Source organism: Sebastes fasciatus, chromosome 4 (genome assembly GCF_043250625.1).
Source record: "Sebastes fasciatus isolate fSebFas1 chromosome 4, fSebFas1.pri, whole genome shotgun sequence".
NCBI lineage: Eukaryota > Metazoa > Chordata > Actinopteri > Perciformes > Sebastidae > Sebastes > Sebastes fasciatus.
In genome coordinates, this window is record NC_133798.1 from 25,062,184 (window position 1) to 25,089,108 (window position 26,925).

The 26,925-nt window shown below is 43.5% G+C and overlaps 1 protein-coding gene across 1 annotated transcript in view; it reads right to left on the reverse strand.

The window, feature by feature from the left end:
- Positions 1 to 26,925, reverse strand: part of igf1ra (insulin-like growth factor 1a receptor) — a 94,649-nt gene that overhangs the window by 16,378 nt on the left and 51,346 nt on the right. The window contains exons 3-16 of the mRNA XM_074633026.1: positions 13,260 to 13,560; positions 12,160 to 12,296; positions 10,601 to 10,745; positions 9,676 to 9,884; positions 9,407 to 9,533; positions 7,818 to 8,053; positions 7,556 to 7,723; positions 6,870 to 7,077; positions 2,561 to 2,847; positions 2,302 to 2,444; positions 1,399 to 1,564; positions 1,177 to 1,279; positions 880 to 950; positions 559 to 788 (exon numbers count right to left, since the gene is read on the reverse strand). Of these exons, the coding sequence (XP_074489127.1) occupies positions 559 to 788; positions 880 to 950; positions 1,177 to 1,279; positions 1,399 to 1,564; positions 2,302 to 2,444; positions 2,561 to 2,847; positions 6,870 to 7,077; positions 7,556 to 7,723; positions 7,818 to 8,053; positions 9,407 to 9,533; positions 9,676 to 9,884; positions 10,601 to 10,745; positions 12,160 to 12,296; positions 13,260 to 13,560 (2,531 nt within the window). The remainder of the gene's footprint in view (positions 1 to 558; positions 789 to 879; positions 951 to 1,176; positions 1,280 to 1,398; positions 1,565 to 2,301; positions 2,445 to 2,560; positions 2,848 to 6,869; positions 7,078 to 7,555; positions 7,724 to 7,817; positions 8,054 to 9,406; positions 9,534 to 9,675; positions 9,885 to 10,600; positions 10,746 to 12,159; positions 12,297 to 13,259; positions 13,561 to 26,925) is intronic.

Genomic DNA, 26,925 nt, shown 5'->3' on the forward strand with positions numbered 1-26,925 from the left:
GAGTAAATAGTGAAGTATGCAGTCTACTTTACTTTCCCTCAGAAGCCCTTTAGCTTACGAGCAAAAATTGTTCATATTCATATTAGAAAAAAAACAGTTTCTCTTTAACTTGCTTTGAAGATCGTAAAAAAATCCATTTCCTTTAAATCATACAAATTAAATTTAATAATTGAGTGTTTTTAGCAGCCAGACTTGATAAAAAGGTTGTAACAGCAGCTTTCCAAAGGGAAAATCTTTAACACATCCGTTTAACGTAGTTAATGAGGCTGTGATCACGCTGATGAGAGAATCTACACAGTCTCCAGGAGGCTAAACCCTGCCTCGGGCTGAAGCTGCCTGAGTAAAGACAAGCACAGTGTACTCAGTACTTGTGACCTGCTGACACCTTCCTCTCTGCATCTATGCAGATTAATTAGGAAGTGATGATAATCGGGAGCACTCTCTTACAGCTGGGATCAACGTAACGATGTGTTGGTTTATTTTAGGCCATGTTATGATGATTTATCTGCTTTTATTTCCAGGTTTTTTCTCACTCCGCTTAGGCCATGTCCCTCTTACCACATGGTGACAGTTGAACTCCTTCATGACAGACGCTTCGTTCAAAAACTCGATGCGCTCCCTCATGCTGGCCGATTCATTGACCGTCTTGATGGCCACTCGCGTGTCAGGTTCGTCCTTGACCACTCCCTTGGCGATGCCTTCGTACACCATACCGAAGGAGCCCTGGCCCAGCTCCTTGTGCATCGTGATCTTCTCCCTGGCTACCTCCCACTCATCCGGGACGTACACTGGCACAACAAAGCGGAAAGCAGGTAAACAACACGTACACACAGCGAAACACAACAGCGAAACAACTGACAAGATGTGGCATATTCTTACTCTCAGCAGCACTGAAGTACTCAGGGTTGACAGACGCATAAAGGACTCCATTCCCCAATCTGTCGCTATTCCTGTTGACACAAAGACAGCCACGTTAGTCAGCAGGTTGCTCTGATTGCGGATGGGATGTGTAATTCTCTACTCTTTACCACAGGGGGAATGTTAATGAAAACAACACCTATTAACTCTAATTGGCATTACACTGGTCATTAAGTTTCATGAGCATAGCGAGGTAGAACAACATCATCAAGAGACTTTGTCTGGCAATGTGGAAAGCATGTCCATAAAGATACTCGCCTCTTTTTGTTCACAAAGAAGAGAATCGTGGTGAGGCTGGCAATGAAAAGTGTCACTATGATGGGAATTATGATGACCAAGTAGAACGTAACACCGTCGTCTCCTGCCAGACAGAACAGAAAAAGAAAAGTGATCAGCACTGACTAAAGGTGTCATTTCTTTCCTACTTTCTATTACTACTTTCTACTATCAGTCAATATACAGTATCTAATGTTGCATTACGTTTGGGCGGAGGCACGTAGAAGGACACGCTCTCCGTCCAGGAGCCGTTCCCCGCTAGAGAAGTGGCGCGCACGTGAGCAGAGTAGTTCCCTGAGCCAAGGTTGGTCAGTCGAGCTCCTCTGTGCTCGCGGTACTGCTGCCGCGACACACACTCGTGTTTCTCAGGCTGAAAGGAAACAAACACACGGTGGTTACTGTTTGAGAGACAGAGAGCAGTCAAGGTCAACAGTCAGGGTCAGGTAAGGAGTGTAAAGCTGAGTATTGTGCATAATGTTCATGGATGTAGTATAAGAACTGGATACCGGACCCTGAAGATGGCACCTACTCAGTCCAATCAGAATTGCTCGCCTGGGGCATATGGCAAAAAGTTTTCTAGCTTCCAGGTTTACTTCCGGGGTATGCGGCCCACTGAATATGCGCAGTAGTGGTTCTCCTGCTGGCCCTCGGCCCATAGACTTTACATTCTGATGACGTCACAAATGTTTAAATCGCTTTTCTCGGTCTGAGGGAAGTTTTACAAATATAAACCCTCCATGGATCAAAATTCAATAATAGAAAGAGTCATCATTGACCTTTTTAGCAGCTCGGTGTCCTCAACAGTTTTACAGACGTCTCTTTTACAATGGTGGTTTATGGGGAAAATTATATTTGGGCCGCAGGGGAATTTTTTGTTGCAATAAGGCCGAGCGGCGGCGCCATATCCAGGTCTTATTATACATCCATGATTCTGTTTAAAAATAAAAAATTTATGGCTACGCTACACTCAGAAACGTGTTTTGCCTGCTGTTACTACACTTACTACACTACTACTATCAGTGTCTTTGTGCTCATGTGCTGTTATCTTCTGTATTTTGATATGTCTCGTGTCTGAGGGGATCTTTAGTAATACCCAGCCTGGCTCACCTCAGTCCCCAGACGGAACTTGATCTCGTACATCAGGATGAGTCCGTTGGGCATGATGGGCTCTGGCCAGTGCAGCATCACACAACCTTCAACCTTATCACTCCTCTCATAGATAACCTTTCCGGGGATGTCATCTGCTCTGACTGGAAAACACACACACATGCACAACATTACAACAAGCATGTGTCTACAATGCGCTGTAAGTAAGGATTTTACAGCATACAGTGTGCCACATCACCATCATAGGTTACTTTCTAACCTGCAGGTTTGGTCCTGGAGAAGACGAAGCCTCCAGCGCTGCAGCGTCCCACCTCCTCGTTGCATGCGTGGATGTCGATGCGGTAGACAGTGAAGGGCTGCAGGTTGGGGATCTCTAAATACTCTGCTGTGCTCTTGTCCTCTGCGAAGGGGAACTCCCTGATAGGAGGAATGCCATCTGTACTATTATCCCCTGGACCGAGGGTGGTGTTCCCCTTACCACCACCGTCAGGCAGCAGCGTGTTGTTAGCCACGCCAAAAATATCTCTACGACGACGATCTGGAGGTCTGAAACACATAAATGAAGATGCAACAGCTGAAAGAAAGTTGCTTTAAGTATAGTAAGTAGAGCTGCAACGATTAATTGGCAACTATTTTGATAATTGATTAAGCGGTTTGAGTAATTGTTCAAGGAAAAAAAGGAAAATTTCTCTGATTCCAGCTTCTTAAATGTGAATATTTTCTGGTTTCTTTAATCCTCTATGACAGTAAACTGAATATCTTTGAGTTGTGGACAAACAAGACATTTGAGGACATCATCTTGGGCTTTGGGAAACACTGATCAACATTTCTCCAGCATTTTCTGACATGTTATAGCCCAAACAACTAATCGATTAATCAAGAAAATAATAGTGAGTGCTGTTATTATAATAAAAGATATCCTATCTTAACAAATAATTGTAGGTTTATAACGCCCAAAAGTATTTTTGTATTTGTATTAAAAGCATATCACTGAACCGGGTGGAGGGAGTGCGTATTTGTATGTGTGTGTGTGTGTGTGTGAGCGGCGTGCGTGCGTGTGTGTGTGTGCGTGTGCGGCGTGTGTCCAGATGCTGCATAACACTCCCTGTGGAGCTGTGTGGAAGGATGAGGTCAGACAGATCATAGCGAGGTGGACAGACAGAGAAAGAGACACAGACACATTAAGATTTTTCCACAGTAAGAAAAAAAACTTTCTGTCCAACGTCTCCCAATCAACACTGAAGAAGTCTAGCTGACGTGATCTCTGTGACATTCTGAACCAAACAATCATAATGACCAATTTTCAGCGGCCAAACTGAGGGCAACGCGGCGAACGGACATGTGGTCTCATAGTGCAGACGATAAGCCGTGGAGCCGCCAGGAGCTGGACATCGTCATTATTGAGGGCAAGCAGGCGCCGACAGCTGTGACTGCAGCAGCAGACAACAGACGCCACGGGGCAGCTCGCCTACAGTAGTTACCTGTGAAACCTACAGGGCAGTCAGCTGAGACGGACAAAAGGAAAGAGTCCTGACTCTGATTGAGTTGGAAAATGAAAGCTGTATTGACAGCAGGTGACAACAGATATATATGGAGCCTTTACAGAGCTCTTGCAAGGTGATAAATGTTCAGGGGTTGTTTGGAAATGTAACAAGGACAGCACGAACAGGTGGCTAGGTTGTTATGTAAGGGATAACGTACAGTGACCCGGTCATGTGTGAAATAAACCCTGACAGAGGAAGGGGTTTATTTCACAACAATGATCGGCTCACTGTACGTTATCCCACTTATTACACGGCTACTTACTTAAGAAATCAATAGTTTGACTCAAAAATGGTCCTCCAGAGCCCAAGATCAGAACCGTATCCATAGCAACGATCTGTTATACATAGCAACGGTCTGCTATAACAAAAAATAACAGACCGTAGAAAGCCGTGATTAACCAATCAGAATCAAGTATTCAACAAAGCCGTGTAATAATACAGCATATGAAACAGCTCAGACATGATATAAACTGTATAATGAGAATTAGGGCTGCAATTAACAATTATTTTCATTATTGATCAATCTGACGATTTTGTCCTCAATTAATCGATTAATTATTTAATCCATAAAATGTGAATAATGACCATCACAATCTCCTAAAGCCTAAGGTGATGCCTAAAATTTGTACGACCAACACTCCAAAACCCCAAAAATATTCAATTTACTATCAAACAAGACAAAGAAAAGCTGCAAATCATCACAATAAAGAATCTGGAAGTTGAGAATTTTTGCTTTAAAAATTGCTTAAAATGATAATTTGTTTATTAAAATAGCTGCTGATTATTTTTCTGCTGATTGACTTATCGTTTCAGCTCTACCAGGACTAATAAAATGCTAAACTCAGAGACCAAACGGAGCAAAGCTACAGTCAAGCACCTTTTGTGTCTGAGCAGACATACACCTACACGAGGAGTGTACAGACACAGACAGATCCGTGGGAAAGGCCAGTCGCACTGACGTGTCAACATTCCTCTCTGACAGTTATAACTGTTGCTATACAATGCAAAGTCTAAAAACTGGTACTGAAAAACACATTAGAAATACATGAAAACTGACAGGAGAGCTCTGGACTGAGAGATGCAGATTTGCACTAGTAAATGTTGAGCTATGCTGAATCAAAAGTGAAAGAACAAGAGGAAGAGAAACCCCACTGAGAGGCCAGATGAAAGAAAACTTGAGGGATCCAATTTCTGTGTGTGAACTGAGTGTTAGGGTTAAGCAGGGCACTGCTAACATCGTGAGAAGGCTCCTCAGCTGACTGAAGCATGACCTTATAACTAGTGAGTTACTATAGTTAGTGTCCTGACCTCGGCAGCTAAAAAAAGATCTACCTTTACGCAATGGAATCCAGAGAGGAAAGCCGTGACTACACATTCAGTCTGAGGCGAGTAGAGCTCATTATTAGCGCTTGAAGTAACACATACAGCAGCAGGCTCAAAATCTCTGGATCTGACGGAAGAAGAGGTAACTTCCTGGGAGCCCTTATCAATTTAACTTGTATGTTTTCATCATGAGTTTCAACAGCAAGCGATTACAGTGGATAAATGCTCCAGTCAGCTGATGACAGGTTTTGGATCGTACCACAAGTTCTTCTAAAACAGACACTGGCAGTCATCCTCCCTCCCCTCCACTAAATCAGTCTGCCTTGCTTACTTTCTGTTTGTCTCTTATGGCTGATGGGGCTCTTCCCTCATTCATTTAAATTCCAGATGGATTCACTGTACATTTCCTGGCAGCTGTCTCGCTCCAGAGAAAAAAAAAAAAAACGAGCCCCGGACAAAGAGAGCGTGCAATGGGAGGAGGAGAGTGGAGTGCCGAGTGGAGGGGGACAGAATGGAAAACATTTCCTCTTCTTTCTGTTTCTGTTTTCACCCGCCCTCTTTCCCCTCACCCCGGGTCTAAACCCTGAACTTTTGAAAAAACCTCCCCAATTTTCGAGCCCTTTCCCTGGAGTGGTTTATAATAATGCTGGCTCTGTTACAGTGGAGAGTCTGTGCATACACAGGCTGAGCCCTTCGCTGCAGGCCCGGGACCTGCCATCCGCTTGTTTCCTAGACAGCTATACTATAACAAATCAACACAGCCAGAGAGAGGAGGAAGAGGAGAGGGGAGTGGGGGGGGGAGATATGAGTTCAATTACAACAGAAAGCTGTTTTATTATTCTTCCTCCAAAGACATATCGATCCAATTCCACACCAGTGTTGCGGAGGGAAAAGAGAAGGGCACCGTAACGCCGTTTGAATGAATGAACTTTGGAGGCTCAGAGGCATCGTTTAAAGCTATGGATTTATAAGATACCTGCTGAGTGCTCTTAGTGGGAAGCAACAAGTATATCAAAGGTCTCCATATTTCACTGTGATGGATGTTGGAGATGGGAGTGTTACGGCACCGATTCACAAATGCACAGATTGTGTGTGACTGTCTCTGTATGAGAATACAGGCGTGTGGGAGGAGACCGGAGCGGGAGTCTTTGAAACAGTGAAACATCCTTAGCCACGAGCAAGTTAAATGATAACACAACACAGATGTCAGTCCCTATTGTGGGGAACAAAAGCCTAAGCAGCTACGAGTGTGCAGCCAAACTAGGTCCTTCAGACTCCTTAATCACATCTCTCTCCTGGGTTTGTTTGTGTTGCCTAAATTGCTGCCTGCTAGGTCCTAACATCCCCCCCCCACTCCTCCCCCATGCCACCGTTACCACGGCAACATGAAGCCACAAGAGCGCTACGAAGGCTTTGGATCCTACTCAGCGTGTCCCCTCATCTGCGCCGCCCCGACAAAAGGGCCGAGCCCAGCGGGCCGGCTCAGCCCCCGTCAGGTCCATCTACGCCCCCACGCTCGGATCCTGTCAGCTCCACAGAGGAGCCATCGCGCCCGGGGCCGCCACCTCATTCCTCATTTTGACCCATCGAGGCAAACAAGCTCAGCTCTTTGATGGCCCAGAGCAGGGGGAACAGAGCAGGAGCTGTAAACAGTTTAAGGAGATCCCTGTGAGGCTGATATTATATCTTCCACTACTATACCTTGGCAGAAAGATGGCGTTGTGAAGGAAGTTCTCAAAGATCTTTAAAAAGACACGTTCATCCTTCTCCCGGTCTTTCTCCTCAGGCGTCTTCTGGCAAGCACAGCACGGACCCTTCTCTCCCCCTGCTAGGTCTGACTTGGTGGGCTTGGTTTTGTCTTCCATGTCCGTGAATCCTGTGGCTGGGATACGGATCGGGATCTTCAGCTCTGTTTTAAGAGAAACCAAGAGTGTTTAGCAATGCGACGCATCGTGCATTATCAAAGCAGCTGCTGAGAATATTTCCTGCACAGAATTAAGTTTCAATATTAAAGTAATAGTTTTCACTTTCTTGCCGAGAGTAAGATGAGAATATGGATACCACTCTCATGTCTGTACCTTAATATGAAGCTACAACCAGCTCGCTAATTAACATTATATCTTGTTTGACTCATCTGTCCAAAAATCGGAGTGTAAAAAAACAATGTTTTCCCCCATTTCCAGTTTTTATGCTAAGCTAAACTAACTAGCTGCTGGCTGCAGCTGCATATTTAACGTACAGACATGAGAGTGGTATCAATCTTCTTAATTAACTTGAAGCAAGAAAGCAAATAAACATAATTCCCAGAAAGTTTGACTATTTTTTTTAAATGACAAGGAAGGACAATAAAAAGATGGTTGTTGTTTTGTAGAGTGAGTAATGCACACCTTTGGAGCAGTAGTTATGTTGGTAGAGCTCTCTGTCTTCAGACTGCTGCTGCCAGCGGACCAGGTAGTAGGTCAGATTGCCGTTGGGAAAGGCTGGAGGCGACCACTTCACCATTAGCCTGGTTGAGGAGTTGGCATATGCGCGGGCCTCTTTGGGCATAGACGGCGCTGCATTGGGGCCAAAGTCATGGTATGCATGAGCGTATAGAGAAATAATCAACAGCTACAGTGTTGTTGCCAACAGACAGATGGTCAGACTTACGTGATGGGCGTGTGCGAATGTAGATTATGTCACTCTTTGCTCCTGTAATGTGTTTGTCCTCCACCTGCAGGGTAATGGCCTTCACAAAAATAGCATACTGGGTCCAGGGCTTGAGGTGTGGAAGACTGACTCTTGGGTCGTTGTTTTTATCCTGAGGGAAATCCACATCCACCATGTGCCAGCTGTTTAAGCCACATCCGTCCTGCCCGTCAAACTCTGTGATGTTCTGGAAAGGCCTGGTAAAGACACAAAACATGGCTGTGCATTGACAAAAAGGACTTCACTTAAAAATGGCACCAAAGAATGACTACTCCTATCAAAATTGATTGTTGGTATGAAAGAAAAGCCCATTCTAGGTCATGTGTGAGGATATGATTCATCTCTGCCAATGTTTTTTTGCATATTTCCGCCATCCATTTTCCAAAGCAAACCATATAATACATTTCTTGATTGATTACCTGCCTTCAAGGCAGCCATTTGTTTCGCTTTGTACAAGTTCAATGAGAAAATCTGACAGGTAATCAAACCCAGATCTCAAACAACGAGCAGACATGGATGTTTTGAATATGATGTTGTATATTTGGTTGTTTATATTGTAATAGAGGAATTCTTCTGTTGGTCATCTGAAATCAGAGTGCCTCAAAGGCAGGAAATCCATCCAAAAGCTCAATCACTGATGTTCACTGATGTTTATTTTCTGCATGTTTACATGCACAAAATATTCCAGTTATTCCCTTTTTACAATATTCCTACTAAGCTGTCTACATGGCTAATGAAAATGAATATTCCACTAATATTCCCGTTTACATGCAGTTATGCATATTCTGATTAACGTAAACGGTGGTGGACTTGTTCGACCGTGCGAACACAGCCTCCCCCTTTTTTATTCCTTCAACCACCTACTTGCGTTGCGATATTTGCAAATATCCAAAAAACCTGTTGAAATCAAAGTTTTTCGTAATGTTTAAAAGTAGGTGTGTGTGTTTCTCCTTCCGACCAGAAATGTGGGCTTTTATTTTGGGCATGCATCTCTGCAAACTGTTGGCTATTTGGTTTGTGTACAACGCACAGAGCTGGGACAGGCAAGAGGCTGTGTGTCGCAAATTACCACAAAAAACCCAATTGAGATGCATATTCAGAATGTGCTGTATACATGTGCAAAGAACGCTCCTAAAACCTGAATAATATCAGCATATCCCATATGTCTTAATCGGAAAATGCTTCACTTGGAATAAGGCCTAATTAAGAACCAAAAGGAATATGCTGTTGACATGACACGTTTCAAATTTGGGATATTGTCATATTCGGAATAATATTGGAATATTAGTGTGCATGTAAACATAGTCGCTGTCTTTGGAAATAGTTGTCAGTAATGTCAATTACACACAATTAACAGTGGTTGGGGTAAAATATGCAAAACCAGACCAGTTTTTCCGTAAAATAGCTCTGATTTTGAGTTTGAAATATTAAGTTCTGACTTGAATGGCCAAAAAAGAATACATCCATACCCACTATGCCTCACTGTAGAATTAATTGTATAATATAAGTGGGTTAAAGAAGATATTGAGTTGTTTGTCTTGAGTACTCACGACTCCTTGTAGTAGACTATGAAGCTGATGAGGCCTTTGTAGTCCTGCGGCCGGTCACGTTCCCACGTCAGCCTGATCGAATGGCTCGATGTGCTGTTAGACTTGAACTTCAAGATATGGCTTTCACCTGAGCGATGAGACACATATCATATTAAAACAACATATCGTGACCCTACACTGAATGACTGCAAAAAAAAAAAAATCACAGATTGCGTCTTTTTTAACAGAAATGTAGATCAATCTATCAAAGTGTATGTGAATATACTCACAGCTGGCTCTTTCTCCGTTGTTACGGAAATCTCCCTCCTCTGGCTTCACAGCGATGCCCGTCTTCTCCCACATCTTGTGGATCTCAGACATGCAGAGTTTGGGGTTCCGACGGAAGAAGAGGCGTCCGTTCCCAATAGTCAGGTTGTGCTGACTCCAGTCCCACAGGTACTGTAGGTGCTGGTTGTTGATGGCGGAGAACGAATACATGCTGATGATGGAAGAAGATCAAGAGGAGGTTTCAAACCTTCACATATAGATCAACAAAAAGTATGTATTTCATGGAAGCACAAGTTGTCAGAAATGAAGCTTTTTTTTGCCACCTGGTGGCAGCATTAAGCACTAAAATAAGCGGACGTCATATGAGGTCAGGTGTGTGTGTGTGTGTGTCTGACAGCCTGGGTTTGTACAGAGGAGGACATGAAACAGAAACAGCGCAGTGCTAACACCTCCAGAGCGAGAGGAATGTCTGCCATCCTCAACAGCATTCCTCTGAGTGAAACTTTACCCTGGGAGAAACGACAACAAGAAGGGCGACAGGATTTCCCATGACCCCTTTGGCCAATACCAAAAAAAACTTTCCCTCATATCTCAGACTGTTGCTGATATCACAGTTTGATGTACTGGAGACTTTCCATTTGTAGCCAGACTCATTTATCTGGCCTGTCTGCATGACTCATTTTTAATTTTTGCAATACACTAGACACTGTTATATTTATAAATGTACATTAATGTACACATCCACCATCCAGGGCAGACACTCATTCATCAAGAAGTCCCTCTGACATTTATGTAACTTCAATGATACGTTGGTTGCAACCTCCCTGCTAGGCTGCGGTCTGCTCATGTCCTCTAATTCCCTCTGTCGCCACACACAAGCATGCACACATTCACAGACAAAAGTGCAGACAAATAGCGCAGACGTACTTCTCGATGAGTTCCTGTCCATTGATGTAACGAAGGCTCTTGAGGAAGGACAGCGAGCCAAGTGCGTGGGAGTGTCGGATCTTCACAAAGCCCGTCACTCTCTGAATCAATCCCATGAAGCTCTCCAGCTCAGACGCGATGTTATCTGGGGACAGGGGACGAACACAGATACAAAAACAGGCACAAGAAAGCCACATTAAAACATTTCCAACGGGGATCTCTGCTGCTACTATGACTAGCTCTTAATGCATATATCCCAATGAGCACTACTGTAAGTTATATAAGCTTTATCATATGTGGAGATTAGCTTGTTAGCCGCCCTGTCAACTGAGCAAATAAACAGCGCTATAGCATAATGTGATAATTGGGTTAGAGTGCAGGAAGCAGATGTAATGTTGATTTTGTGGCCCTCACTGTGAATCCCAGCAGCTTAGCCCACCAGGCCCTTCAACTTTATCTGTTTCTGTAATCATAATATTTGCAGGGCAGTAAAGTGCAACATAGTGTAGTAAATAGGGGTGGGGGAAGAAAAACGATAGCATAGTATGGCGATATTTTGCAAGGCAATATTGTATCGATACATGGACGTCAAGTATCGATCTTTTATTATAGAAACTATTAACCTCTTAACAATCCGATGGCCCGCCGGCGGGCCCAGCTGCTATTCTGTCTTTCGGTGGTTGTCAGTCTTAAAGCTAGAGTGAAGATACTGGTATAATATGAAACTACAAAACCTAAGGATTCCTTTGGTACCAAACATGTCATGTTAGCTTGTCGGAAAGAATGCAAAATAATGCTCCCAAATTTAAGCTACATTTTGGCGAGGAATAACTGGCATGGCCATTTTCAAAGAGGTCTCTTGACCTCTGACCTCAAGATATGTGAATGAAAACTCTGAGAAGTGTGAAAACTGTATCAAATTAGATAAAACAGGTGTTGACAAACTGCATAATTTGCAGTTGAAAAAAGGTAATACTGCATATCACAAAATGTTTAAAATCGCAATAAGATCGTATTGTGACTTAAATATCGTTATAATATCGTATTGTGGGGCCTCTGACTCCTACCCCTAGTAGTAAAGTTAGTATACTGTTGTCAGTAATGGATTGCTATAGTGTATTATTACAAAGCTTTGTTGAAGACTCGATTCTGATTGGTCAAACACGGCTTTCTACGGTCTGTTATTTCTTTATAGCAGACCGTTGCTATGGGGGCAGTTCTGGTGTTGGACTCTGGCGGACAGTTCTTCTGTCAAATTATTGATATTTCTTCAGTAAGTAGTCATGTAACAAGCGGGATAATGTACAGCTAGCGGGTCATCGTTGATAAATAAACCACACACTTTGCGTCGGGGTGTCGCATCGCCCTGTCGGGGTTTATTTAACTACATTGACCGGCTCGCTGTACATTATCCCTTACTTGTACAACAGATTGTAGCTAAATGAAATATTATATGTAGTGTTGGCTAGTGTAGCATAGTATGGTCTACTGAGCTTAGTTACTCTGCAACATTTACAGTATATGTTGTGTTAAAAGTGCTCCTGCGTAGCTGCACTCACTTCCACGGCGGATGTTGATGTCCAGGTTGCCTTCGATGATGGTGCAGTCCTTCAGCGACTGAGCCGCATCCACAGAGTCGATGATAGGGGATGTGCAGGGCTTATCACACGGGCCATTGCAGGCATTGCATAACATACTGTTTACAGCAGAAGTCGAGGGAAGGAGTAAATGAGAAGAAGGAGACATGGGGGAAAAAAAGTAAGAACTGTCAGAAAATGAGCAAAATCTTCTGTGAACTTTTCTACCTCACCCTGAAATCATTCGTCCACTCCCCGTCTCCCAAGCATTCCAAAGGATTCAGGCAAATAAATTCACTGCATGATACAAGGTCACCTCTCACACGGAGAGTTTAATCTTTTATGGGCCCCGATCTGAACTTCGTGAGAGAGTGACTCACTGTATTGACCTCAGAGACAAAACAGCAGTGGGATGGCCAAAAAGTATACAGCAGCGTGGAAAGTTTGGGAATTGATGAGACAAAACAGGGAGGGAAGTTGCGCACAAAGAAGTTTTCTTGTTCTAGGTGAATGTCAAACAAAGGAAATGTCAAGTGGACTGTCTCTTCTTAAAACCTTTAAGTATTAATCTGTAAAATCTACTAGTGGTGAAAGCAAGGCACTACGTTGAGCACTGGTCACTCTTTCTTAAGCAGTCTGGGAAGTCTAAACTTGAATCAATAATAGTCCAACATGCGTGTAACCTTTAGCACTTCCAGCTTTGAGTAAACTACTTTAAGAAAGGAGCCGGTGAAGGGCCAGGTGAAGTTTAGCTCAAGGATATTTCATGCAAATTAATTCATTATGCAGAAGTACACAGAGAACACACAAGCGCCTTTAGTGTCAATGAATACTGAAGAGAAACCACACTGCTATTCACAGACAAATTAGCCAGGAAATAAAAAATTACTAAGACCTCTGGCTTTCTCTGTGAAAAAGATCAGGTCACGATCCCGTACAAATTCATATACAGAACATAACACAAGAATACTTGACAAATCTAATGTAAAATCTTCCTAATATTTTGTACATTCAGTGTGTCACCTGGCACGACATTTCCAAATCATCAGGACCTAAACTAGAAGTGAAGGGTACGTCTTTACCGATTAGTCTCGTTGCGTGTGAAGCCAGAGGGGCAGTCGGGCATACATTCTCCTCCGTGGATGACAAAGTGAGGGTCGCCGGGCAGGTGCACTCCGGAGCACAGGTCCATGGTGATGCAGCGCCAGCCCTCGAACTTGTAAGTGTCTGGGGGACAGTCGGGCACACAGTGGCCCTCGTGGTAGTAGTGGAGGCATCCGGAGCAGGCCATGTCGTTGTTGGGTTCAGTGCAGCTGCCCAGGCACTGGCTGTGGCAGCACTGCCCCTTGTCTGTGCAGGAAAGCTTGCAGTGGTCTGGGCAAACTGGAGGAGACGGAGAAAGATGGGGAAGAGGTCAGGTTTGGGTGGGAGTAAACAGTCTGGGCACTATTACAACAAAGTCAAGGATCATAACGGTCAAAAAGATACAAAACTAATACTTATAAAGCACAGATTGTGATATAAATGTCATGTACAAATAGCTTCGGAACTGCAGAACTATTAAGATGTGTTATTGTTATTATATGATTGGTAACAGGCCAGAAAGCAAATAAAAAAGCTAAAGAGGAGTATGGAGTCAGGTGCATACACAGTATGTGTGTATATACACTCAGTTTCCAGTTTATTAGGTACACCTAATTAAAACTAATGCAGTCTAATACAAAAGCCCTGCTACAAATCCTACCTTCACAACGGTTATAATGTTGTTGGAAATGTTTTTGAGAGGTGTTTCACTTATTTAGCCTACACCTTCATTGATGTAAATGGGGTAAACAAAATAATAGAAACACCTGTCAATTCAACAGCACCACAAACTATATCCTCCAAAATGACCATTAAGTTGAATTAACTCATATCTAACATAAATGGAGTGCATTTATATAGCATTTGTCTAGTCTTAGCAACCACTCAAAACGCTTTACAACACAGGATTCACCCATTCACACACACATTTATACACTGGTGGCAGAGGCTACTGTACAAGGTGCCACCTGTTCATCCGGAGGGATAAACATTCACACGCAGTCACGCATGCCATCGGGAGCAATTTGGGGTCCAGTGTCTTGGCCAAGGACACTTCCGACTTGTAGACCTACATGAAGGTAGGATTTATTGCAGGACTGTTGAATAAGACTGCATTATCATTAGCTAGGTGTACCTAATAAACTGGCAATTTAGTGTTTATATGTATGAATCTGTAAATATGGGTGTATAGGAGGATCTTTTTAATTTGAAAGATGTGTTTTCAAATGTTAGTGTGCTTGTGATGGCCAGCAGGAGCTGTAGAGCACCATCACAGAGGAACTGGAGTGCCAGCAGGGTTAAAAGTCTGTTGTTCTAGTAAAACACAGAGCTGGCCTCACTTATAGTAGTCACATCTAATGTGATCACCCATAATCTTCCATCTTATTCTTTGACACCAATTTGAAAAACAAAATCCCGGTAGCATATTTATGCTTTCCTCTTGTTTTTAAACCAAATCTGCAACCAAAGAGCCTCTAAAAAAAGGGCCGTCATCTTTGCAATCATAATGAACCAGTGGATTGTTTAGACAAAAAACACTTTATATTATCTTTTCATTAGTATTCCTCTATAATGGAAGAAAAGACAATTGCAGCTCGAGCAAAACTCTCACTCCCACTTTCACTACAGCTTCTACTGCACATCCTTCCAGGCTGTGAGAAAAAAGAAAATCAACAAAATAATTATTGTGTGGGGTGTTTTAAATTAAGCTTGGGCAACATGAATAATAGAAGCTCCCCACTGTTTACTGAGAATCACCGAGATACCAAAAGCATAACAATATGTTATCAATAACACGAAGCATTTTCCCCGTTGCTTGGGACAGACATTTGACAGATTGTGCGTCCTCAGTTTGTCAGATTTATTGAACAGAGCTTACAAAATGACCATTAATAAATCAGCCTTCAACTCCAGAGAATAAGTCTTTCCAAAGCCAAACTTTGACACAGAAAAGAGAAAAGTTACTCATTTAGGTAATAAAAAGCAAAATATAGGTCAGTGCTTGTTTGTAGATTTCATGATAATCTCATCGGCTTTACACTTAAATTAAAAGTGACAGAAATGAAAATGGCAAACGTCTGTTTTCGGTGCTGTAGTCTATTTATAGAGAAGCACTTCGGGAAAAGCAGATGTAAAGGGTAGAAAGCAGATGATTCCCACTGCTAACTAATCTTGAGACACTGCAGGCAGGGGTGTCCTAGTTTCAGAGGAGTCCACTCCATAGAAAAAGCACCTGGACTGTGTGAATGTGTGTGTGTGTGTGTGTGTGTGTGTGTGTGTGTGTGTGTGTGTGTGTGTGTGTGTGTGTGTGTGTGTGAACTTGTATGAATGATTGTGAAAGGCCTGGTGACGAGGTGCTTTCTGCTAATGATTGTTCACTGTTAAAGGAGTCTCTGTCTACATAAGGAGCTGCTCTGGGAAAGACTGAGTCAAAGGTTCAGGTCTCTTTAGGGGAAATGTGTAACAGATAAGAAATCTATGATAATTTGTTAAAAATAAAATTAAAAAAATCTGCCTTTTTTTGCATATTAGAAATTGTGCAGGCAGCAAAGTCCGGGTTCCTTAGCAACCGCCTCCTCAGACAAAAGTACACTAAAACACACATTTCACCACTCTCTTTAATGCATGTTATTGTAATTTGCAAGACTGTGACACTACACTTCATTGTCGTGAGTGTCATTATTTGAGCCATCCCCATAGCAGATACTTTTACAGGAGTTAACATAATGAAGAACGCATGTGCACGTGTGTGTGTGACATGTGTGCACATGCATGTCGGTATGTGAATGATGTGCGTGTGCCAGAGAGCGGAGAGGAAAAGGAGCTCTGCTTGTTTATTTGCTTTTAAATTAAACGCCGGTGCCGGAGCATCGGCGCTTCGCTTTATGAATCAGTCAAGAAAATGAAGCCGGCTGCTGAGCTAATCTTCTCTTGATGAATATTTCATGTCGCTTCACAGAAACATCTGTAGGTTAAGAACGTGACGGCGCACTACAGTAACGCTGCAGAGCAAACACACACACACACACACACTACCACAGTCGGAGCCAACTCCGGTTTCGCTTCACAAGGGAAGGGGAATGATCATTCCCACTTCTGACAGTTTCTCGAATACTTGCCATTCTTTTCACACATTCAGTCAAATCTAATAGTGCAGAAGGGGTGAAATGGTCTGTTTGGAAAATTCCTTCAGGATCCTATGACAAAAGAAAAACCCAAAACGTCTCTGACTATTTCCTAAAAAGAAATCTAATCTCATTCAGTAGGCCCGATACAATATCTTTATGCTGCAGTACCTCAGGAATTGCCAATAACTGTCTCCTGATAAGACAGACCTTGAAATTACACAGCAGTTACTGCAGTACAAGTATTCTCAGGATGGCATGAGTAAGTATTTAACTATACGGCCTTTCCTGTGCTATGTATAGCTTCACACTCACACTACGTTCAGGCTCTGCCACACCAGGAGTTGATGGCTCTGTGGTACTTTGTGAATAGTGTATCTAACTATTCTGGATCTGGTCCAAAACAAACGGAAATATGATGCTGACATTAGTGTGTGTGTGTGTGTGTGTGTGGTTATCAGTATTGCACATTTGCAGAGTGAGAAAAAAAAAAGAGAGACAGGAACATCAGGGAGGCTTCATTTTCTTGGAATCCGACCAAAAGGGGGCAGCCAAGGCAAACTCTAATGAGCCTTATTGGAGGAGGTCCCTCTCCTTTCCGCATCATTTTACTAGATTCCTCAATGAAGAGAAATTCCAAACATGCATACCTTCCGCCAGAAGAAAGCGCAGGGAGGGGGAGTCTCTGCCTTAAATCCATATAAGTCGACCCGGTTTCACTGTGTGACCAAACAACCCGTGGTATCAAGGATACAATCCTCTATTTATAGATGCTCCTAATGCGGCCCTATTTCCACACTGCTGCTCTCTACACATAGCTATGCAGGGCATTGTGGGTTTCCACTACTTCAAAGGAAAGGGACTACCTAACAAGGGTCTCCTCTTATCATCCTCCATAGTCCCCTGAGTGGATGTTTAATATGAGCAGGAATAAATTAGAAGCATCAGCAGAATGGGATTTGACCCTATTTAAGTTCACGCTGCATCACATTAAGCAACTGTTGCAGAGAACAAACTGTAGAAACAAAAACTCTGACCACGATCTGAGGCTGCAGAAGTCAAACTGCTGGGAGTGGGGGGTAGGAAGGTTCATGATGTTGCTCCTCTCATACAGTAGTTACACAACCCCCCCTCCCTCCTGCTGCTCTCTCCCTGAGCAGTCAGGTCAGACACCATAGCCAACCACCAGCCTGCCCCCGCTGTTCACCAGAGCACTGCAACACGTGGAGTGGCCGGGTCCATTTCATCAATAGTAAACGAGGCAGCGCTGAGGTAGTCTCCTTCTGAGCAGCATCCCTGCAAACCGCCATGAAATACAGCAGCAGTGTGAGGAAGAGGCATGAGCGACAGGCTGAGAGACAGACTGTGCCCTGTTTGTTTTTTGTTCTAAAGGTATCCCTCCAGTTGCTGGACTATGCGAGGAATCTGCAGAATGTTTCAGACCGCAGAGGACTCAAGGGGGGAAATGTTAACCCCTCGTTCCGCTGCAATAACGACACAAGGAATTGCTACGGAAACCTGAGATGAGGAGGCTATTTTGGCAACAAACATGGTCATGGAGGTGTAATGTGAGATAAGAAAAGAGGAGCATATAGCTGAAAATGTAAAAAAAGAAAATAACATGTAAGGATGTAAGTACCAGTTTTGGATAAAAAAAAAAAATGAATAAAGAAATATGAGCCTGCAGTGCAAAAGAGGCGGAAAGCATCAAATTCATTCCTGCATCAGGCTGGCGTTGCCTTCTTAAAGCGCAGCACATAAAAAATGGGTGTTCAGGGTCATGTGACCCAGAACCCTTCAACCATGCCTTACCCCTCCTCTTTCCCCACAGTCTGTATCGACAAAAAAAAGACGCTTCAATCTGATAACAAGATGGCTAGATTTCAACACTGTCTGCCTGGAGAAGGGTGTGTGTGTTTGTGTGTGTGTGTGTGTGTGTGTGTGTGTGTGTGTGTGTGTGTATGAGGATGGGTGAGGGGGTTCAAAGTCGGATTCTCCAAAAAAAGAAATGCATTACTTTATTGAATAAGGACGTCGGTGCTTGAGAGGAAGAGGATTGCGGTGCAGCAATGCTCCTCATGTGAATGCAAGTCATGTCCCGTTTGCTAGAGAGCACGCTGTGTAAGAAGTGACTACTACACTGTTTACGTTGGGAGGCTGGCGACACTTTTACTGCCAGCGGGACACACTGCCACCTCTGAAGATGAACGATTGTGTGAAAATATAAGGAATTTGGTAAAGTGGTGGTGTATTTTTCCCATAGTGAAACATACATATATGACATATTTCATTCTTTATAACATATCAAAGCGCGGCATATTTTCCCCTGCGTCATTGAAGATAAGTAGGAAGCGTGACAGACAGTTGGGAAATCATTCATTATTCACAGTGGGGCTTGAGGGAAGGGACGAAGGGGAGGAGGGTGTCTGGGAAGAGGTGGGTGGGGGTTAAACTGGGAGCTATCTGCTGGACCAATCGCAGGTGGGCAGGGGAGGTTCTAATCCCGATGACTGACATGTTATTGAGTCTGGAGCAGAGATGGTAAACAAGTCCTCTCTTGAGCAGGCATTCGGAGGGGGAGTCGTAACCATAGTGATTAAGCATGGCTTTTCCACAGTTTCAGAGAAAACCGTAAGTTAAGGGGAAAACCTGAGCAGACATAGCTTACTGAACAACAAGGCTTAGTAGGGTTATTCCGGTAAATAGTGCTGACTCTTAACTGGAACATCAGCTAAAAAACAAAACATGACATGAGAGGCTGGATGAAAAAGAAAGGTATTCTGCAGGAAGTAATACATTTCAACTGATTTTAAAGACAGTTTAGTTAAATGCAAGAGTATAAATATAAAGATGACATTTTTAAAGAGGACCTATTATGCTTATTTTGAGGTGCATACTTGTATTTGGGGTACATGTTTACATGCTTTAATATCGAAAAAAACGTTTTACTTTTCTCATACCGGCTGTGTTGCTGCACCTCTTTTCACCCTCCGTCTAAAACACTCTGTTTGGCCCACTGTTGTGATTGTTCAACCAAACCAAACTCGTTGAACTCCGCTCCAGCTCCGCTCTAACTAGCTTTGTTTGAGAGCGTGCCAAACTAGCCATTATGCAAATGTGTTACTTGGTGACATCACCATGTTACGGAAGAAAAGGCGGGACCTCAATCAAGGGGCTTCAGGCAGTTCAGGATCAGTGCTTCCGTGGAGGAGAGTAACTCCCTTTGGCGTGGACATTGGGCTTTATAACTTTACAGACCTTTTACATGCACAAAAAACTATATAACACACTAAAGGAAAGAGAAAAGGCACAAAAGCATAATAGGTCCCCTTTAAATATCGCACAGGAAAATAAGAACATAACCACCACATACTTTGCTGTGAGTGCATGATTTTGAAGGAGGTGACTGTAGTAGGTGCACATTAAGTGTCAATCACACCGCCTGTTCTACAATGTAAATGGGGCCTTAGCTCCATTAGGACATGATTAAATTTATCTCTACATCACCTCCATTTACCGAAGTATTCACTCTACTGCACACTACAGTAATCCACTGCACTGTGGGGATGCAAAGCCTCCCACTCTGTGCAGAGTCAGGTTACCGGAGCTGAGAGCAGTAGCAGACAGTAAGGTAGCAGAACAGGAGCACAGTAGCAGACGGAGGGCGTATCAGGGGCCGCTGCAGCCTGGATCGCGGGCCGACCCCCCAGCTCCCTGAGCTCCATCAGGCCACATCCTCATCCGGCAACCCGATCCTCCCTGGGAGCCCCCGGTGGATCACTACAGACACTTGTTTAAACCACATCAGCCAAGACGGCCAGAGAGAGGATGCTTCATCCACTCACAGCCAAAGGCAAACCGCATCAGAGATTCCGGCGCTGTTTTACCGCTACAGCAGTAGAGTCTGAAGTGCAGGGATGGACTGATCTAATCTAAAGTGGTGTTTTTCACCTTTTCAGACAGAGTGTCTGGCTGTGCATGTTCGGCAAGATCGACCTTTTCTGCTGATCAGAAGGTGTTTTTCAGAGGGGGAACACTACACAGTGTCATGATGATTTTCTCATGCAGACAGCTGGCTCAGGAAAGCTCGACTAAATCTCTGTTCAGTCCTGCGCACAAAGGTGTGTGTGAGCCCATTCCTCGCCGTCCCCACTGTTTCTGGGTCTCTTCCACTCCCATGCCCACTAAAGACCAGCAATGTGTTTTTCACACAACTATGTGCTGGTCTGTGTGTTCAGGCATGCGTGGCATTTCCCCTCACTCGCATTCAGTCACAACAACACGCTCACACACACACACACACACACACACACACACACCCCTTCCTTCTACCCTCAGGCCTGGATCCACTCTGCAGCTGCTGCTGCTGCTGCTGTTGTTGTTGTTGTTGTTGTTGTTGTTGATTACACTCACTAACAGGACACAGGTATGCAGCAGCGTCACATGTGAAAACACTTTGTGTTTTTATTACTGAAGAGGTCTGAAAGCTATTAAAGACATGTTAAAACGGTTACCAAAACAACGGCGAATACAGTGTGCATAATATTTTTTGGCATAATTCATCAGAAGTTATTTAAGTATTAGCCTTCATAAGCTCATAATCTGGTTAATAGACAATGTAATATGATAGGTAGGGATGCACTTACAATCATATCCTACTAAGTCATCCAAGTAGCTCTTGAAGGAATTCATGTATAGCTGAAGGGATTGTTTGATTGTTTGATTAGATGACTGACAGAAAATTAATTGCCAACTATTCTAATATCGTTTCAATATTGTGTAATTTTTCAAGCTACACGTTTTCAGGCATTTTTCATTTTAAATACTAGCTAGTTCCAACTTCTCTGATTTGATGTTTTTCTTTCATATCATAGCAGAGTACAAGTAAAAGAGTTGGGTTTTGGATTGTTGGTCGGATAAAACAAGCTATTTAAAGATGCTGCCTTGGTCTATAAGAAATTGCATTGCAGTGGGCATTTTTCATTAATTTCTGAAATGTTATAAACAAAAGAGTTGAGAAAATAATCTGCACATAAATTAATAACAAAAACAATTGCTCTAAATTAATGTATAGAAAGATGTAAAAAGAAAAGCAATATTTCATATTTATTTATTGTATTTTAGTGGTTTTACTGATCAGTTTATCATGTTTGTCTACTGTCTGTGTTGTTTGTAAAATGTGGGTTACAGTGGATACCTCGTCTTTCTACTGCAAACCTAATCTACCTATTGGTACAAATAAAGTAACCTAAACCTGAAATAAACAACGCTTAAATCCCTTTAAAGAGGGCTACATCACAGGGTATCCAAATATCCGTGTGTTGAACTGATCAGTGGGGTCAAACCCTATAACTCATCCCTGGCCCAAGCTGAACTTCTGATTCCCTGTAGGCCGGACTTCTAGTAGGCCCAAAGTCCCAGTTCATCCCTCGACAGACAGAAGCACCCCTGGAGTCTAGTATTTGTAGCATGAAGATGAGCCTCTGTGGCGATCTTCCTCATTAAAACAGGCAACTCTGTGACTCTTATTACCCAATGAATGGAAAGTAGGCGCATCACCTGCTGCATTTCTGATGCTGATTTGGTCATTTGAAGAAAACAAAATCAGTGTGACCGTCAATCCATTAAGCAGGGGCAAATTCAGTTTAATGTTTTTGTTGTCCCCCCCCCCCACCTCTGGTTGAGCTCAATAATGACATTCACAGAAATCCGCTGCAGTCAGTTGCAGGCACCGAAGGTGACAAGCTGCATAGATATAAATAAGATGCTAAGATAGGCATTAGTATGGGAAAAGCAACTTCAGGCAATGCTTTTTTTTCACAGATTCTGAGGTGTTTCCTCTCACTAAAAGTGACTTCTAAAAATACCTGACTTCCCAGATCTGCTTCATTAAATACAGTGTGTGTTTCCTGGCAGTGCTGTGCTGGCTGGCTGGCTGGCTGGCGAGGTGTGTTGGCTGACTGTTTTGCTAGCTGGGCGACTGGTTGGGGTTAGTGAGAGCGTGTCAAGCCCTCACATCCTTTACACATCGCACTCTAATCCCTGTTGTGAACGTAGAGGAGACACCCATGAAGACAATCACTGAAGACTAATGCTTGGTTACTTGTACAAACTGTACATGGTATCCATCAAACACACCGGAGAGAAACATAAACTGTGCACACATAAAATGAACAACTTTCTGCTCCATTTGGCTCAGGTGCTGGATGTTTGCAGGCTCAGTGTAACACCTGGCTGTGTACCCACCTGTCCCCAGACAGGCAGCTACCCAGAGAGAGCCTCCAGCCATATGGACCCATGTTGATTCTCAACACAGTCAAACTCCACAGCACTTCAATAAACGCCTTGGTTTTTGAAAAATGTGACTCTGAAATGTTGCAAGCAACCTAGAGATGCACCGCTCCTTATATCGGATATTGGGCTGATACTGACTCAAATAGCTGGAGAGGATATCGGTGACAATGGGGGACGATCTGTTCATTAAATTCTATGTTTATATACTATATACATTATATGCTGGAATTTTAATTCCTGTTTAAATTTTGACCAATTTGTTGCTGCATTAAAAAGGTTCAAACTGTAATTCCTGTTAATTTTGAAGATTTCTTACCAAGTTGCTGGTGTACGATTTATTATTAATAACAATTAATACAGTAAATGTATATCTATGTACTTATTTGTTACATTTTGTTTTACAAAGTTAAGAGAGCAATGATTAAGTCAAGCCTGATGTTGCCTTACACAAAAGAATGATCCCAGTGACTTCCACACAGTGAGGTATACAGTTTATTAATCAAACACTGGTATCAGATCGGTACTCGGTATCGGCCGATACCCGAAGCCCAGGTCTCACGATCGGTATCAGGACTGAAAAAGTCAGATTGGTGTGTCCCTAAAGCAACCACGTGCAGTACTTGTTTAACACTTTTACTTTACTAGTGCAGTGCCCGTTAGGGACGTGGGCGTTCAGAGCGCGTGCCTGTTCCAACATGCCGATTACTTGGCTCGCGGTATGCCCAAAAAAAGTTCCTAATATGACGCAGGTAAGGTTAGGTGTAGGCATGAGGAGTGAGATGGGTTAGGGTTAGGGTCATATCAGAGTAAGCCAATCAGAGGCAGAATGGGGAGGGTCATGCTTTCACCATAGTAGGAAAAAAATATCGCTCCCAGTATTGCTGCTTGCAGCGTTGTCAGGGAGGGGGCGTGCCCTTTCAGAAAGCGTTACTCTTCGGAGTTCTCTAAATATGCGAATGAAACACACGCATACGGACAGACAGACAGACAGACAGAGATTCCTTTGCTTTATAGTTAGATACCCAAACTTAGTTCAGCCTATCATCATCAGAGCATCAGAATAGTAGTGGTGCTGATGCCAAAGCCTATTTCTGTAGATGACCATCTGCAGATTTGCGGCACACAGTGCCCAGACTACGTCCTGGCATGCCGTCCGGCATACATTCTCCCTGCTGGCACCACGTCTGGATTCAAAATGACACATCTTAATTTCACATCGACTTCAAGGAGGCCCTAATCCTGATTAAGCATAGCAACATTTGCCTTGAGCTAAAAAGCCGATGGGGATAAGTTTGTGTTCACTGCGAGCATTCCTACCAGGTTAAAATGGAGTGCTTAGCAAACACCGAGAAGGCCATTAGTCGATTACTGAGCTGATAGCCAGCGGACTGTAAATCCTGAAATTACAGTTCAGTTTGGTTACATTTTATGTGTGTGTGTGTGTAAGGTTGGTGTTTGTTTGCATGTGTGTGTGTGTGTGTGTGTGTGCGTGTGTGTGTGTGTGTGTGTGTGTGTGTGTGTGTGTGTACATGGGGGGGGGGTCATATTTAGGACCATGTAACCGAACTGTATACATAACTTACATTGCAGTCTCTGTCTGTGTGTCTGACTGCAGTCTTGTCTTTCAGATGACAGTGGCTGGTTGTTGGCACACGCAGACAGACTGCGGTGAAATGCTCAGCCCACTCCTCCAGTGCATCTCCCTCTTCTCTTTGGGATATACGCCTCAGTGTGTGCCACCTCACTGGAGCCTGACGTTCTGTACAGTCCTATTAGCCACTTCAAATATGCCATCTGGATTTAGGGTTTCCTTTTTCCTCCACTTAATTTCATTTTCACGGCGAGTTTCTTGAGGGTACACACAGTATCCTTTTTGTGAGGCTGCACTCGTTCTTTAAAAAGGACAAGCTGCGGGTTTAACAGGGACAGTTGTGCCCAGAGTTAACATCTGTTACGACAGGACACTGAGACTATTCTCTCAAACCGGAGAGCCTGCGCTGAGACTTTAGGCTAGTTCTTTCAAGTGTACTGGTCGGATAAGATACCACAGTCTCTAATGGTATCACAGTAAAACGGTATCGTATTGATCCAGTATGTCGTATACAAAGCTTCATTTCACATGAAAGAGGCCTGTCGGGGGTTTAGCTTTTCATTATAAATACACAAACCTCATGCTTGTTTTGCCAATTTCCTATCTGCTCGGGGAGTTAAAAGCTTGCAGCTTGCAGGTACTTCATGGACAGCTGAACAACACAGAAGAATAAAGGCACTTACTGCTGACTTTGTGTCATGTTTGCACACTGATAAGACCAAAGAGGACGAATGATGGGAAGTGTTTGGCAGCGTTTAACAATGCGCCTGTTTTCACTTGATCCTTTTACATCAAACAGTGTGCCTGCATACCAAAAAGTAGGGGCTATATTTCCTTAAACATCTCCTTTATTCCAAGTGGTTGAAGGTGACAAACAGCCAGTGTGGGTTATCATGTAAATGAAAAGGCACCACTTACACTAAAAAGCCATTACACTGCAGTAAACAGTGAACTCCTCATTAGCAATTGGGTAACAGCAGCACCAAATATGGCAGTTGCACAAAGCCTCTGCAGTAAAAAAAACGTCACTGTTTACAAGTCTCCGAACAAATTGGGGGTTACGTCACCTTCAGTAAGTTTCACTCACAGGCTCGGCACAGACACAGCTCCTCGGTTTCAACTCAAGTTTCGGTGTTAATCAGATTTTTACCATGACGCAAGTCTAACATTCGCTTGTGATCGCAAACACAAGCAGCACAGTCATGATACAGTGGAACCCGTAGGAATGACAGACTGCAGACTCCTATCTAATCTCTACCATATTTAGTTTAGGGGACGGGGTTAAGTATCAACTGCAGAGAGCTGGGCTCAGGAGCATGGGGGACTGGGAGTAGGGCGTTTGGCGTTTATATCAAAGACACTCTAAAACAATGATGACGCATTTCAAGCTACACCAATGGTTTGAAATGTGTGCACTTCCTGTCTCCTAAGTAGGCGTGGTCATGGCGTGTTCGCCTCTATCCCCCCCAGCTCTTTTGGAAGTGTTGTGAACTTCATGTTGGATGATGAAAGCAGACTGAATTACATTTGCATCATGTATTTATATTTTCTTTTGCTAACAATAGTTATTTACACAGCTAACAGCGAACGTTAGTTGCCAAATCTCGCAAGAGTGTGTGGCTAAAACAGAGAAAGGTCTTGAACAAAGTTAATTTTTCTCCTGATTTGTCAGTCTAAAAAAATGCCATTTCAGTGTCAGAATGTTCTGAAGATATGTGACTTGTGAAAAATGGGTCCAATATTTACTTTGGTGACTACGGGGCAAAAGAATCAGTCTTAATCTGTGTTCACGTTCACTTCTCCCATTGGAGTTAATAGACTCAATACATGCCGCTAGTCTCCTAAAGAGACGGGGCAGTGGCGAAACCCAGGTGACAACAGATACAGGAAACTGACTCGCAGTGCACCATCTCCTTTCTGAACTGTCTCTGGCTATATGGGCCCAGGACAGGCACGTGGGTCAAAGGTCAGAGGCTAGAGGCCAAAGGCCAGAGATAGGGCAGACTATGGATAAAGCCGTGCCTGGCCGTATTGTACCAACAGCAGAAGAGGGGCTGCCGATGTGGATGGAGCCGGACAGCTGACGGGCCTTAAACAGTCCCCAGCCCACACTACCCATTGGCTGCCAGTGACATCATGGCTCTATCCCCATGTTTCACCTCCTCTTTTCAGGGCGGGCGGAGAGTTCAGTTCTTCCTCCTCCTCTCCTTCTCTCCACTCAACCTCTCGCTCTCCATCACACACACACAAACACTCAGCTTCATGTGCCCCTTTTAGGGACCTCAGCGGCTTACATGGCCACTCTTGTTCAGGAGGAGGGAGGAGAGAGGGAAGGAAGGAGCAACAAAACAAAAGAAAGAACTATTACACAGCCATGCGCTCACTTACACACAAATATCAACACACTGCACATATGCTGCAATTTCTCCTTTCTTAATTAGCCAAGTGAGGAGTTTTGGTTGGCGTATATCATGCTATTATTGTGAAAGTCTAGGTTTGACATTTTCACAAGCAGACAGCTCACTAAATTACCAGCTGGGCTGCACTGTGATACGTCTCCAGTAATGAAACAAAAGGATGCTCACGGGGAAGGAGAGAAAGACACACAGAGAGACCCCAGGAAGAGGCACATTGAGACATAATTGCTTAATATAT